General features: G+C 52.3%; 1 protein-coding gene across 5 annotated transcripts in view; it reads right to left on the bottom strand.

Moving 5' to 3' along the window:
- Positions 1–16470, bottom strand: part of LOC134343067 (phospholipid-transporting ATPase ID-like) — a 98299-nt gene that overhangs the window by 57951 nt on the left and 23878 nt on the right. For all 5 annotated transcript variants that reach the window (XM_063041922.1, XM_063041921.1, XM_063041924.1 and 2 more), the window contains 8 exons: positions 15933–15994; positions 14636–14708; positions 13895–13965; positions 12778–12857; positions 11272–11430; positions 10776–10864; positions 8567–8763; positions 1340–1548 (listed from right to left, as the gene is read on the bottom strand). In XM_063041922.1, the coding sequence (XP_062897992.1) occupies positions 1340–1548; positions 8567–8763; positions 10776–10864; positions 11272–11430; positions 12778–12857; positions 13895–13965; positions 14636–14708; positions 15933–15994 (940 nt within the window). The remainder of the gene's footprint in view (positions 1–1339; positions 1549–8566; positions 8764–10775; positions 10865–11271; positions 11431–12777; positions 12858–13894; positions 13966–14635; positions 14709–15932; positions 15995–16470) is intronic.

Genomic DNA, 16470 nt, shown 5'->3' with positions numbered 1-16470 from the left:
GCCACCTGTCCCACACCCCTCCCACAGTGCCTCACCCTCACTACTCCCAACTCCCGTCAGATTTACAAACTCGCTCTCTAGTCCACATTTACAAATAGAGTTCTATGCAACAGTGTTTGGTACCCTATATGTGTGTGTTCCTGAGCCTTTTACAAGGTAAAATCACGTGGGCAGAGAGAAGGTGGGACAGTAGAGGGTGTGGGTTTAAGGTGAGAGGGGAAAGACTTCAAGGCTGGCGGAGTAGCCCGGGTGGGTAACCACGGTGTGCTTTGCAGACGGCGCACGCTGCCGACACTGCGATGGAGGGACGGGGCATTCAGGGAGCTGGACAGTGTCCCAGCCAAGTGGGCTGATTTGACAGAGCGTCTGTTCTGTTGTCAGAAGGACATCATTAAGCTGGGAAGAGTGCAGATGAGATTCATGAGGATGTTGCCGGGACTCGGAAGACTGAATTACAGGAAGAGCTGGACAGGTTGGGACATTATTCCTTGGCGCGTAGGGGCCCTTTTAAGTTGTGTGTAAGATCATGAGGGGCACAGATAAGGTGAATGCACACAGTCTTTATCCCAAGGAAAGGAAATCAAAAATGAGGAAGTATAGGTTTAAGGTAAGTGGGAACATTTTAAAGGGATTCACGTGTTTTTGACCCACAGGGTGGGAGGACTCGAGGGACTGAGCTAGAGAGAGAGGCTGAGCAGGTAGGGACTGTATTCCTTGCAGCACAGGAGACAGGGGTGACCTGATAGAGGTAGATATAATCATGAGGGACAGAGATGGGGTGGACGCACACAGTCTTTTCCCCAGGGTTGGGGAAATCGAGAACTGGAGGGCACAGGTTGAAGGTGAGAGGGGAGAGGTTTAATAGGAACCTGAGGGGTGACTTCTTCACCCAGAGGGTACTCAGTACATGGAATGAGCTGCCAGAGGAAGTGGTTGAGACAGGTACATTAACAACTTTTAAAAGACACTTGTGGACAGGTACAAGGATAGGAGAAGTTGAGAGGGTGTGGGCAAATTAGATTGGCTTACATGGGAAACTGGGTCAGCATGAACCAGTTGGGCAGAAGGGCCTGTTTCCATGCAGTTATGCCTCCAGGACTCTGACTCAATTCCCCAAACTCCCCCACCATCCCAATCACAAGAAGCTGCCTGCATCTCCATTTGTAAAAGATTGCAGCAATCCTTCCCTGGACCAGATATTGGTTGGACGACTGGTCTCCCAGGTATGCTCTCCCCGAACCGGGGAGCTCAGCGTCCCTCCTCGTGACGGGGAGTGCGGAGGGAAGTTATGATGAAGGAAGTGATGCCGGGCGGGGGGTGGTGGGGAAGGTACCCTCACCGTATGTCTTGCCGCCGATGGAGCACTTGTTGAAGGTCATGATGTTCTGGGTGAGAGTGCCGGTCTTGTCGGAGAAGATGTACTCGATCTGGCCCAGCTCCTCGCTCAGTGTGGTGGTCCGGGCTTCAGCAGCTGTGTCGTTCCAGCCACAGTACATCTTCTTGTCCCAGTTGATAAAGTAGCTGTGTCCCAAGCGGATTACCTCCACGCTGCTCGGAGAGGGCAGAGGGGGACAGGAGAGGTCAGGGAACGCACACAGAAAGCATCTCATGAGGTTTCCTCAACACTGTCCCATCACACACTCCCGAGGTCAGACACAGAGTGAAGCTCCCTCTACACTGTCCCATCACACACTCCCGGGGTCAGACACAGAGTGAAACTCCCTCTACACCGTCCCATCACACCCTCCCGGGGTCAGACACAGAGTGAAACTCCCTCTACACCGTCCCATCACACACTCCCGGGGTCAGACACAGAGTGAATCTCCCTCTACATTGTCCCCTCACACACTCCCAGGGTCAGACACAGAGTGAAGCTCCCTCTACACCGTCCCATCACACACTCCCGGGGTCAGACACAGAGTGAAACTCCCTCTACATTGTCCCATCACACACTCCCAGGGTCAGACACAGAGTGAAGCTCCCTCTACACCGTCCCATCACACACTCCCGAGGTCAGACACAGAGTGAAACTCCCTCTAAACCGTCCCATCACACACTCCCTGGGTCAGACACAGAGTGAAGCTCCCTCCACACCGTCCCATCACACACTCCCAGGGTCAGACACAGAGTGAAGCTCCCTCTACACCGTCCCATCACACACTCCCAGGGTCAGACACAGAGTGAAGCTCCCTCTACACCGTCCCATCACACACTCCTGTGGTCAGACACAGAGTGAATCTCCCTCTACACCGTCCCATCACACACTCCCGGGGTCAGACACAGAGTGAAACTCCCTCCGCACCGTCCCATCACACACTCCCGGGGTCAGACACAGAGTGAAACTCCCTCCACACCGTCCCATCACACACTCCCGGGGTCAGACACAGAGTGAAGCTCCCTCTACACCGTCCCATCACATACTCCCGGGGTCAGACACAGAGTGAAACTCCCTCTACACCGTCCCATCACACACTCCCGGGGTCAGACACAGAGTGAAGCTCCCTCTACACTGTCCCATCACACACTCCCGGGGTCAGACACAGAGTGAAACTCCCTCTACACTGTCCCATCACACACTCCCGGGGTCAGACACAGAGTGAAGCTCCCTCTACACCGTCCCATCACACACTCCCGGGGTCAGACACAGAGTGAAGGCCTCTCCACACCATCCCATCCACGGACTCATCTGCCACCTGCGTGCCTACGGGGAGTTCACAGTGGAAGTCTCTCTACTCAGCAGTCCTCTCCTTTTACTGCGGGATCGCGGTGGAGAGTACTGCACAGAGCAGTGTTTGTAAGTCACTTTATGGTCCAGGTGCCTGTCACTTTTTCAGCTTGGAGAATTTTATTCTGTGCATATGAGACATGTTTCTTGGCAGAAGGTACAAAAGCCTGAAAGCAGGTACCACCAGGTTCGAGGACAACTTCCATCCCACTGTTTTCAGACTCCTGAATACTCCACTAGTATAATAAGATGGGCTCTTGGCCTCACAGTCTACCTTGTCATGATCTTGTACCTTATTGTCTACCTGCACTGCACTCTCTCTGTAACTGTAACACTCTATTCCGCACTCTGTTGTTATTCACTTATTCCACTTCGATACCCTGTTGTGGCGATGCGATCTGAATGGGCAGTGTGGAAGATAAGTTTCTCACTGTATCTCAGGGACACGTGGCAATGATGAACCAATTTACCAGCGGGGAGTTTGCCACCCCTGTTGGAGTATCTGAAGGGGCTGCTCCCTTGGCTCTATTGAACTTTCAGCCCCACAGTCCTGACCTTTGGACACCCGGTGTGGAAGGTGTAGGGTCAGGTCCTTGTCAGCCTGCTCCTGGCCATGGTCAAGGTGTCCATTCACTGTGAGGTTTCTCCTCCGTGATCCTGACTGCCAAATGCAGATGTTAAGCAAACACTCTATGAATTAAGTGCTGCGTTTTGCAAACGAGAAGCAGTCTACCCTGACGCCCTTCAAATCACTGCAGCGGACTTCAATCAGACCAGCTTGAAGAAATCCCTGCCCAATAACCATCAACATGACACCTGAGGCACCGGGGTCCCAGCTCACTTGACAACTGCTACTCTGCCTGTCAATCCCTGGACTGGAGTTTGAAGAAATCTGACCACTCAGCTGTTCTTCTCCTGCCTGCATACAGGCAGCGGCGAAAGAGCAAGGCTTCAGAAATTGGGATAACAAAGAGGTGGTCAGGATCTGAACGTATACACCACAGTTGTCATGGACTTTATAAAAACGCTCCTGGACCAGTGTCTCCCCACAAAATCACTCAGAGCCTTCCCCAAACAGAAGTCCCGCTGAAGAACCGCTTTCCTGAGGCAGATCAGTGGCATCCAGGTCTGGCGACCAAGTAAGTTACAAAGCGTCCTGGTACAACGTCTGGGAAGCCATCTCACGTGCACAGTGGCAGAATCACGGAAGGATGCTTGACAGCTGTGGAGGGCTTGAGTGCTAACAGCTCCTACAAAGTGAAACAAAGGGACCTAGGGGACAACAAAGTTTCAGTCCCAGACGAGCTCGATGCCTTTTACACTGGCTTTGACCGTCACAACCCAGAGGCACTTTCATGAGCTCCCACAGCCCCTGATGACCCTGTGATTTCAGTCTCTGAGGCCGATGTGAGAGCATCCTTCAGGATGGAAAGCATCCGGCCCAGACGGGGTATCTGGCCAAGTACTCAAGACCTGCACTGATCAACCGGCTGGATTGTTCACCAAGATCTTCACCCTCACTTCACCAGTCTGAGGTGCCCATCTGCATCAAGCAGCTTCAGTTATACCAGTGCCTAAGAACATGGTGACCTGCCTTGACGACTATCGTCCAAAAGCACTTATGTCCACAGTGATGAAGTGCTTTGAGATGTCGGTGATGAAACGTATCAGCTCCCCCTGAGAAGCAACTTGGATCCACTTTAATTTGCTTCCGGGAGCAACATGTCTGCAGCAAATGCCATCTCACTGGCTCCTCATTCAACCCTGGAACATCTGGACAGCAAAGATGCATGCATCAGCATGCTGTTTATTGACTACAGCTCAGCATTCAACACCACCATCCCCTCACAACTAGTCAACAAGCTCCAAGGCCTCGCCCTCAGGACCTCTTTGTGCAAATGGATCCTGGACTTCCTCACTTGCAGACCCCAGTCAGAATGGATTGGTAACACCTCCTCCACGATCTCCATCAGCATCAGGTCTTATACAATCTCCATCATGGGCATCAGGCCACGTGCTTATCACCCTGGTCTACTCGTTTCACACTTATGACTGTGAGGCTAAGCACAGCTCCAACGCCATATTTAAGTTTGTTGATAACACCACTGTAGTTGACCAAATCAAAGGAAGGATATAAGTGGGAGATTGAATATCTAGCAGAGGTGTGTCACAACGACAACCTCTCACTCAACATCAGCAAGGCCAAGGAGCTGATTATTGACCTCAGTAGAAGAGAACCAGAGGTCCATGAGCCAGTCCTCATCAGGGAATCAGAGGTGGAGAAGGTCAGTAACTTTAAATTTCTTGGTGTTATCATTTCAGAGGACCTGTCCTCGGTCCAGCAGGAAAGGGCAATGACAACGACAGCACGGTAGCACTGTTACTGTTAGAAGTTTGTAATGATGCAGCGCATCATCTAAAACTTTGACAAACTTCTATAGGTGCCAGTGTAGAGTACACTGACTGGTTGCATCACAAGGAATGGAAACACCTTGTATGGTAAATCCTACAAAAAGTAGTGTATATGGCCCAGTCTATCACATAAAGCCCTCCCCACCATCGATCACAGAGCGCTGTTGCAGGAAATCAACATCCATTGTCAGGGACCCCCACTGCCCAGGACCTGCTCTCTTCTCGCTGCTGCCATCAGCACGGAGGTACAGAAGCCTCAGGACCTACACCAGCAGGTTCAGGAACAGTTATTACCCCTCAACCAGCAGGCTCCTGAACTAGAGGAGATAACTTCACTCATCCCGTCGCTGAACTGATTCCACAACCTATGGACTCACTTTCAAGGACTCTTCATCTCATCTTCTCAATATTTATTGTGATTTTGTTTGTTTCCCTTTTTTTTTGCATTTGCATTATTTGTTGTCTTTTGCACATTGTCTGTTAGTCTTTGTTGAGCAAAGTTTTTCATTGATTCTATTGTGCTTTTTTTATCTGCCCACAAGAAAATGAATCTCAGGCCAGTATTTGGTGACATATTAGATTAGATTAGATTAGATTCAACTTTATTGTCATTGTGCTGAGTACAGATACAAAGCCAATGAAAATGCATTTAGCATCTGACCAGAAATGCAAAGAATAGTGTTATTTACAAAATAACTGCGAATAAAAAGTGTTACAGCACACAAATATAAAAGTACTGACACAGTCCAATATGGGTGCAATACTGCTTAGCGCTGTGATGAGAGGTTCAGCAGGGTCACAGCCTCAGGGAAGAAGCTCTTCCTGTGCCTGCTGGTGTGGGAGCGGAGGCTCCTGTAGCGCCTACCAGATGGGAGGAGAGTAAAAAGTCCATGGTTAGGGTGAGATGCATCCTTGATAATGCTTTTCGCCCTGCCCAGCGTTTATGGTAGACGTTCTCAATGGTGGGCAATTGGGTGCCGATAATCCGCTGGGGAGTTTTCACCACACGCTGGAGTGCTTTGTGGTCCGATACGGGACAATTGCCATACCACACTGAGGTACAGTTGGTGAGTATGCTCTCAATGGTACAGCGGTAAAAGTTCGTCAGTATCCTGGGACAGAGGTGAGCTTTCTTGATGCTGTGCAGGAAATAAAGGTGCTGTTGCACCTTTTTGATCAGGATGGAGGAGTTCAGGGACCAGGTGAGATCCTCGGAAATGTGGATGCCAAGGAATGTGCACTTCAATAATAAATTTACTTTGAACTTTGGATCCACCAAGATAACTGCCTGCCCCTCCTCTAAAGAAACATTCATGCCTGGCTGTCCTCGGAGAATTCTCCACTGCCTCGCTACTTCCCTCCCCAAAAACACTCAGGACTCTTCCTGAACCTGGTGCTGTGGGACTCCAGGCTTCAGTACCTCCAACCCCACCTACAAGTCTGCAGGTGACAGCCACGACTCCAGGAAGGGAAAGGACAGCGAACCTACATCAATCTACAATGGACGATCGGCGGTGGTGGAGAAAGTCAGCGGCGTTAATTTCCTGGAAGTTAACATCTCGGACAACCAGTCTCAGGCCCAGAACACAGACACAATCACAAGGAAGGCGTGTCAACATCTTTAATTTCTTAGGCGGTTAAAGAGGTTTGGCTTGTCACTGAACAACAGGTGTACTATTGAAAGTATCTGGACTGGTTGCAACATGGTCTGGAATGCGAATGCAAAGGTGCAGAATGTAAGAAGCTACAGGGTAGTGGACCCAGACCAACATATGTCAGGGGCACATCGCTCTCCACCATCAGTTATATCTACAGGAGCTGCTGCTTCAATAAGTCAACGTCCATCATCAGAGATCCCCACCATCTGGGCCAGGCCATCTTCTCAAAGCTCCCATCGGGCAGGAGGTACAGAAGCCTGAAGTCCCACACGACCAGGTTCAGGAACAGCAACTTCCCTTCAACCATTCGGTTCTTGAACCGACTGGCACAACCCCAATCACCATTTCAGTATAGCAACCAACACTGTGACCACTTTGCAATACAATGCCCTTTGTTTTTGAAAATGATTCTCAGGGTAGCATATGATGACATATATGTACTTTGATAATAAATTTACTTAGAACTTTAGTTTTGTTCTAGTTGTGTCCTGCCTTGTGAAAATTATGTGGAGTTTATGTTTAACGTAGAGCACAGTATTGGCCCTTCATCCCATGATGTTGTGCCAACTTTCTAAACCTACACTACTCCAAGATCAATCTCCCACATTGCCCTCCGTTTTTCTTTCACCCATGTGCCTATCTAAGTCTTCTGAACGTCCATAATGTATCTGCCTCTACCACCATTCCTGGCAGTGCGTTCCACACACCCACCACGCTCTGTGTAAAGAACACACCTCTAACATCGCCTCTGTACGTTCCTCCAGTCACCTTAAAATGACCACCATTTGTATTAGCCATTTCTACACATAAGAGGAATTGTCCGTCTGTCCTCTTGAGCTACAGCTCTCGTCATCTTATACACCTCTATCAAGTCACGGCTCATCCCCCATCAGTCACATTGATCTACGTGTCCTCGTGTTCCCTCATCCATGTTTAATACACATTCAGTGCCACCTGCTTGTTAATGCAATTACCTAATCAGCCAATCAGGTGACAGCAACTCATAAAAGCACGCAGACATGGTCAAGAGGTTCTGTTGTTGGTCAGAGCAAACATCAGAATGGGGAAGAAATGTGATCTCAGTGACTTTGACCATGGGATGACAGCTGGTGCCAGACAGGGTGGTTGGAGTACCTCAGAAACTGCTGATCTCTTGCAATTTTCATGCACAACTGTCTCTAGAGTTTACAGAGAATGGTGTGAAAAACAAAAAAAAAGCCAGTGGCAGTTCTGTGGATGAAATACCTTGTTAACGGGAGAAGTCAGAGGGGAAAGGCAGAGTGGTTTAAGCTGACAGAAAGGTGACAGTAACTCAAATTAACGACACGTTACAACAGTGGTGTGCAGAAGAGCTTCTCTGAACACACGACACATCGAACCTTGAAGTGGATGGGCTACGGCAGCGGAAGACCATGAACGTACACTCAGTGGCCACTTTATTGGGATCAGGAAAGCTAATAAAGAGGACAATGTGTGTATTTTAAAACGCAAACAACAGGAATTGAGACGAAGGGTCTCGGCCTGAAACGTCGACTGCACCTCTTCCTAGAGATGCTGCCTGGCCTGCTGCGTTCACCAGCAACTTTGATGTGTGACACTGTGTGTCTGTTTTTTTTGTGAATGCTGTGTACCTCATATTACTGTATGTCCACGCGATGCTGCTACAAGTAAGTTTTTCATTCCACCTGTGCAGTGAACTGGATTTCTACATTAGACCTTTTTTTCAAACCACCATGTTAAACGTGGGCTGCGAAGCCAGGGTCGAACTCACCTCACGTACAGTGAGATGGGGACCACCGTGTTCAGGATGATGATGTAAGACCAGAACGACAGGAAACCGGAGAAGAAGGCACTGTCGACGCCCTGGTCCCAGGGCAGGTAGATCTGGAAGAGGTTCCCGACCTCGTGCTCCCAGATGGAATTCCCGATGGCAAGGATGATTCCCATGCAGACCAGAAATCCAAAGATCTGGGAACGGAAAAAACGGGAAAAATTTGAGTGGGTGTATCAGGAGAGGAGTGGCGGGAGTCGCGGGAGAGCAGGGCAGGGAGACAGGGCTTGGCAACAATACGGGGCAGAACTGCCTCAGGAAGTGGCCTAGAGCAATGGGCCTCACCGTCACTGTTGTACGAGGCGTTGGTGAGGCAACACCTGGGACAGTCTGTCTGGGTTTGGTCACCCTGCCTTAGGAAAGATGTCTGAAACCTGGAAAAAGTGCAGAGGAGATTGACAAGGATACATAAGAGACTGAGGGGTGCATAAAACCATGAGGGGCACAGATAGGGTGAATGCACACAGTCTTTATCCTCAGGGTTGGGGAATCAAGAACCAGAGTGCACAGGTTTAAGGCGAGGGGGGAGAGGTTTAATAGGAACTTCTTCACCCGGAGGGTGGTTGGTCTATGGAACGAGCTGCCTGAGGAAGTGGTCGAGGCAGGTACATTAACAACATTTAAAAGACACTCACTGTCTTTTCACAAACCATCAATTTTGCTGTCTTCCACAAGATGACTAAGCATGCTACCTACACACTCAACCCAATCTCTCAGAAACCACCGAGAGTTGTGGACGCAGATCAGCACATCACGGAAACAGTCTCCCCGCCACAGACTCCGTCTACATTTCCCACTGCCTCGGTAAAACAGCCAGCATGATCAAAATCCCCTCCCACCATGGGGGGGGGCAGAAGATGCAAAATCTTGAAAGCACAGACCACCGGGCTCAAGAACAGCTTCTACCCCGCTGTCATCAGACCACTGAATGGACCTCTTGTACGATAAAATGGACTCGGTGGGTTGAGTTGTTCTCCAATCTTAGCAACTCATCGACCACCCGAGCTACAGATTTTCCAAACTATTTCAATAAGACAAACTCTTGGTCTCCCAATTTACCTCATCATGGCCTTTGCACCTTGTTGTCTGCCTGCTCTGCACTCTCTCTGTAACTGTGACACTCTTTTCTGCATTGCTGTTGTTTTATAAGAACACAAGAAATAGGAGGAGGAGTTGGCCATCCGGCCCATCGAGCCTGCTCCACCATTCAATAAGATCATGGCTGATCCAGCCATGGACTCACCTCCACCTACCTGCCTTTTCCCCATAATCCTTAATTCCCCAACTATGCAAAAATATATCTAACCTTATCTTAAATACATTTACTGAGGAAGCCTCCACTGCTTCATTGGGCAGAGAATTCCACAGATTCACCACTCTCTGGGAAAAGCTGTTCTTCCTCATCTCCATCCTAAATCTAGTCCCCCGAATCTTGAGGCTATGTCCCCTAGTTCTAGTCTCACCTACCAGTGGAAACAACTTTCCTGCCTCTATCTTATCTATCCCTTTCATAATTTTGTGTTTCTAAAAGATCTCCTCTCATTCTTCTGAATTCCAGCGAGTGCAGTCCCCAACGATTCAATCTCTCCTCATAGTCTAACCCCCTCATCTCTGAAATCAACCTGGTAAACCTCCTCTGCATCACCTCCAAAGCCAGTATACCCTTCTCCTATCTCTGTTCTACCTCAATGTACTGTGTAATGTTTTGATTTGTAAGAACAGTATGTGAGACAAGCTTTTCACTGTATCCAGTCACCAACTCCAATGCCAATCTTTAACATAGACAACAGACAACAGTGAGCACACCACTGGGCAATCAGGCCTCCAACCAGCAAGATTAACCGACAGTGTCACCTCTCCACACCATCTCCTTCCACCAAGCCAGTTGTAGATCCAATTGACCCATTCACCCTAGATCCCCAGTGATGTCACCTTCTAGGCCAGCTCACCATGCAGGGCCTTGTCAGAGGCCTTTCTAAAGTCTGTGTAGATGACATCTACCGCCCTGCCTTTCTTGATCCTCACGTAACCCCTTCAGAAGAACCAGGTGGAATCACTATAAGAGTTATTCCCCCCCGCAAATGGTACCGGTGGTCCAAATTTGGGGTCCTGGCTCACGGACTATCCCTCAAGTGGCCCGGCAACTCACCCAGAGAACCAGGGTATTCATCAGCCTGTCGATGCTGGTCCGTTTGAACTTGGTACGACCACTGTTCTGCATCAGTTTGGTGTCCGGGCCTGTGGACGGGAGGCTGCGTTAGTGCGTTCCCAGGGGGAGGGCCGAGAGAGAGGGGAGATGTTGGGGAGTGGGGAGGAGAGGCGGTGGGGGGGTTGAGAGGAGATGGGAGATGGGAGATGGGAGGGGAGTTGGACGAGAATGGGATAGAGGGTGAGGAATGAGAGGGAGAGGGGAGGGTGAGTAGGGAAGTTGAGTGTGAGGCAGAGAGGGGAGAGGGAGCGAGAATAGTGAGTGTGGAGAGGAGAGGAAGAGGGGAGAGGGGAAAGGGTGGGTGAGTGGGGAGGGGAAAGATGAAGCAGGCAGAGGAGAGGAAGAGGAAGAAATGAACATTGAGTGTGAGTGGGGAGAGTGTGAGGCAGGCAGAGGAAGGGGAAGGGGAGGGGTAGATGAGGTCCGATGGACTGACCTGCGAAGAGCACCAGCCCAAAGCAGCACTCTGTGTTGCGCAGCACACAGCCACGCAGCAACACGTTGCGGTTGTCCAGCGGGATCTCGCTCGCTCTCCAGCGCAGGGTCCCCGTGAATCGGTCCAGCTTGTTGTTGGGGGGCTCACAGATCACCTCACCTGCCGACACACACACACACGTCAATCTGGCCCCACCCATTGTCACTAGGCCGCCCACGGTCGCCAGGCCAATCCACGGTCGCCAGGCCTATCCACGGTCACCGGGCCTACCCACGGTCGCCGGGCCTACCCATGGTCGCCAGGCCTACCCACGGTCACCAGGCCGCCCACGGTCACCAGGCCTACCCACGGTCACCAGGCCGCCCATTGTCACTAGGCCGCCCACGGTCACCAGGCCTATCCACGGTTGCCAGGCCGCCCACGGTCGCCAGGCCTATCCACGGTCGCCAGGCCGCCCACGGTCACCAGGCCTATCCACGGTCGCCAGGCTGCCCATTGTCACTAGGCCGCCCACGGTCACCAGGCCTATCCACGGTCGCCAGGCCGCCCATTGTCACTAGGCCGCCCACGGTCGCCAGGCCTATCCACGGTCGCCGGGCCTACCCACGGTCACCGGGCCTACCCACGGTCGCCAGGCCACCCATTGTCACTAGGCCGCCCACGGTCACCAGGACCACCCACGGTCTCCAGGCCGCCCATTGTCACTAGGCCGCCCACGGTCGCCAGGCCTACCCGCGGTTGCCGGGCCTACCCACAGTAACCAGGCCTACCCATGGTCGCCGGGCCGCCCATTATCACTAGGCTACCCACTGTTGCCAGGCCCACCCTCGCCTCCAGGCCCACACCCTGCCGCCAGGGCCACGCCCATTAACCCACATGCCTCTAACCACGCCCGGCCCCACCTGTTGCTTCATGCACCATGACTCTGCCCGCCAAACAAGCCACTCCCCACCCCCATGGAATCAAATCCCGACCACTGGTCCCAAGCCACACCCCAAATCCTTCTTTGGCTTTCTGAGGCCCAAGCAACACCTACAGCCCTGCCTCTTGACCCACTGACTCCACCCTCTGATGATTTTCCCAGTGTCTGCTTCAAGGCCCAACCCCAACCTTGGTTCTACGACCCACCCCCCCCAATCATTCTGTATCGTTGTGCACTGTGTAACGATCTGGTCTTTATGAACAGTTGCAAGACAAGCTCATCACTGTACCTTGGTATGTATGACAATAAACCAATTCCAATTAGATCCCAGCTTGTGATCCACTCCCGTATATCTGTTACTCTCTATATAAACCCATGGAACCCCTGGATTGGATCCCTGTCTGTAACCCACTCCCGGGGTCTGTTATTCTATATATAAACCACCCGAACCCCTGGATTAGATCCCAGTCTGTCACCCACTCCCGGAGTCTATTATTCGATATATAAACCACCCAGAGCTTTGCATCAGATCCCAGCCTGCAAGCCAGTCCCAGTGATCACCCCGACTGTGGCTTCCCACTCACCATCGAACTCGGCCAGCTTGTTGGTGTCTCCCAGTTCTGACGTGACTGACAACGACTGTCTCACCTTCATGTTGGTTTCCCTGCAAATCCAGTTGGGCAACAATCAGAGTCCGCCCCATGTGACCAATCCCCATGTGGCTGCCCAGAAGCCAATCACGGAGCGGGGGGCCACTGCCGGCCAATCAGTGGAAGCGACCAGGGTGAGAGGTGGAGAGACTGAGATCCAGTGACATCGGTTGGTGTTGGAGCCAGTGTTGTACAGCACCCCCACACGGCACCGGTCCCACAGCGCAGCACGCCTAGCCCGAATCTCCTACAGCGTGAATTCACTCCTCACTGCCCCTCACACAACGCTCCCTCCTCACCCACCCCCTCCCGTGACTCTCCCTCCTCCCCCACTCCCTCCCGTGACTCTCCCTCCTCGCCCACCCCCTCCCATGACTCCCTCCTCCCCACCCCTTCCCATGACTCTCCCTCCTCACCACCCCCCGTGACTCTCCCTCCTCACCCACCCCCTCCCGTGACTCTCCCTCCTCACCCACCCCCTCCCGTGACTCTCCCTCCTCCCCACCCCCTCCTGTGACTCTCCCTCCCTCACCCACCCCCTCCCGTGACTCTCTCTCCTCACCCACCCACCCCCTCCCGTGACTCTCCCTCCTCCCCACCCCCTCGTGACTCTCCCTCCTCACCCACCCCCTCCCGTGACTCTCCCTCCTCACCCACCCCCTCCCGTGACTCTCTCTCCTCCCCCTCCCTCCCGTGACTCTCCCTCCTCCCCACCCCCTCCCGTGACTCCCCCTCCTCACCCTCGCCCCTCACTGTGTTGGTATCTGCTGTGCTGTCGGACTAGTTTCTACCCACAACACTCAGTCTATAGCTCATTCACTGACACAGCGGAGTGAAACAGGCCATTCAGCCCATCGTAGCCCTGCTGACCAGTCCCATCCTCTCTCCCAACCCACTCACTGGGATCATACCCCCGTGACTCTATGATACCGTACCCCTGCTGACCAGGGCCACCCATCTGCGTTGTCTCTCTCCCAACCCACTCACGGGGATCTGATATTCCGTACATAAACCAGAGAACACCAAGTCCCCAGGGATGTCCCGGACTCACCCGTCCAGTTCTGCCGTCTCGATGTAACACAGACCGTGCGGCTCACTGCTGGAAAGCAGAAGCAGGTCAGCCTGGCGAAAGAGACAAAGAAAAGACCGTCGGGCACGGGGAGAGAAAGCAATGCGGCCAATTCCATCGTTAACCACTCTGGGAGATGTTGAGACAGGGGACTGACGTTGACGGATGAGAGGGGAGGATATCCACAGCACGGGGCTGCGGCAGCTGAAGGAATAGTTACCTCGGGATTGAGAATTTTGGAGGAGTGGGTCACAGGGGGATCTAGGGGTGGATATGAAGAGTGGGTCCCAGAGCAGCCATTTTGTTAGGGGTTACAGAGACAGGGAGGGGTGTAGGGGCTGGAGGGGGTTACAGAGACAGGGAGGGGTGTAGGGGCTGGAGGGGGTTACAGAGACAGGGAGGGGTGTATGGGCCGGAGCGGGCCACAGAGACGTGGATTAGTAACAGATTTCATGTTCCAGCTGGCTGTCACCATGTCATTACAAACTTCCAGCCCTGGTTTCCCATGACAACCCATGGCATCTGCTCCTGGGCTAAGTTTTAGCCAAACCCAGTTTCCTCCTGACCAAGGGTCTCGGCCTGAAACGTCGACTGCACCTCTTCCTAGAGATGCTGCCTGGCCTGCTGCGTTCACCAGCAACTTTTATGTGTGTTCCTCCAAAACAGTCACCTCCCACTTCTCCCCGATCCTCCCTCCCCCCCCTTAACCAGGTGGGCACCTACCGCCACGAACTGGTTGTTCTCGAGCTTAATGATGTCGCCCACCCTCACGTGCATCCATTTGTCCTTCTGGAGCCTGTGGGAAGATGAAGGAGGGTCAGGTCAACGGGTTGACGACATTCCTAGGTGGGATAACAAAATGGCTGCTGGTGGCCAAGAGGCCGAATCTCCCAGACTCAGCCCACCTCTGAATAAAGAGTCATCCCCATCGCAAAACCAGCAGCAGGAGCAAGAGGGAGAATTGATGGTGTTTGGAGCTGTCTTCGAATTTTGAAATTAAAGCTCAAATCCACGCATTGCATTGACCCCCTTTTGAGGCCTTAGTGGATGAGGTGGCCAACTTGCTCATAATAAATAGGCCCCTTTCAATGATTATACTGTGGTTTTAGGTTAGCGTTAAGTATGCTGACTTTCAATTTCAGACTCTGAACATGGAACACAGAATAATGAAGCACGGGAACAGGATCTTTGACCCATCATGTCCATGCCCAAAATTACACCTAAACCCTTCGACCTGTACATGGTCCATTTCCTCAGATCTCTTGCACATCTATGTGCCTAAGAGCCTCTTAAACTCTGCAATAGAATCTGCCCCTACCACAGCCCTGGCAGTGCATTCCAGGCATACACCACTCTGTGTAAAATAAAAACACTCCACACCGCCCGCCCCCCCCCCCCGGGTACTGACTTTTTTATAGACGGTAGTAACCATATTTTGAGTATACTTACTGTCTTGTAAATATTGAATGTCTGTACCTTGTGTGTATTTGTTGTAAATAAACTTTATAGATTTGTAAAAAAAACTCCACACACTTCCCTTGAATCCCCCCCCCCATTCATATTAAAAGCATGTCGTCTGATATCAGATATTTCGAACTGAGGAGGAAGACACCAGCTGTCTGCTCCATGCATGCCCTTCATGACCATATAAACTTCTATCCGGTCTCCCCTCACCCTCCAACGCTCCAGAGAAACCAACCCGGCTGTGCGACCTCACCTCGTGGCTCACACCTTCCAAAGCAGGCAGCCTCCTGTTAAACTTCCTCAGGATCCTCTCCAAAGCCTCCATGTCAGGACCCAGCAGTAAATCCCACTGCGTTCCCAGGGAAATGGAAGCAGTTGGGGAGAGCACAGAATTCGAGAAGCAAGTGGGAGCCAGGGTCCCCACCGCTGGGGATGGGTCGGTGGGTAACAGCGAGAGGGTGGTAGATGGGAGATGGTGTGACGGGGCCATCAGAGAGCAGCAACCAGAGGTGGAGGAACGACCCGAACCCGCGGCCCGGCGAGGGAGGATGCTCACCTGCCGTTGATGAGGAGAAGGGACTGCCGGTTGTTCACTTGCTTGTCACTCTTGTGGCGGAACTGCGGAGACAGGAGAGAGGAGTCAGATCAGGGGTGGGGGGGAGGAAGAGAGAGAGAGAGAGAGCGGGGGAGGAGGGGGAGAAGGGGGAGAGGGTGGAGAGGGAGAGGGGGAGGGGAGAGGGGGGAGGAGAGGGTGAGAGGTAGAGGGGTTGTAGAGGGTGGTGTAAAGAGAGTGGTGGAGAGCACGGGGAGGGATGGGAAGAGGAAGGTGGGTTGGATTAGGAAGTCACATCAATGTCCCTGATACTGGCAATGCTGGAAGGAGGGGGAAGGGAAGGAGGGGGAAGAGAAGGAGGGGGAAGGGAAGGAGAGGGAAGGAAGGAGGAGGAAGGAAGGAGGGGGAAGGAAGGAGGAGGAAGGAAGGAGGAGGAAGGAAGGAGGGGGAAGGAAGGAGGGGGAAAGTTAAGAGTGATGGTAGGGTTTCCTCCTCCCATCCACCACTGGAGGGAGTAAGGAAAGTGACACGTCCCTGGCAC

Source organism: Mobula hypostoma, chromosome 2 (assembly GCF_963921235.1).
Source record: "Mobula hypostoma chromosome 2, sMobHyp1.1, whole genome shotgun sequence".
NCBI lineage: Eukaryota > Metazoa > Chordata > Chondrichthyes > Myliobatiformes > Myliobatidae > Mobula > Mobula hypostoma.
Note: the sequence above shows the minus strand (reverse complement) of the source record. Positions and strands in the feature narration are given on the sequence as shown.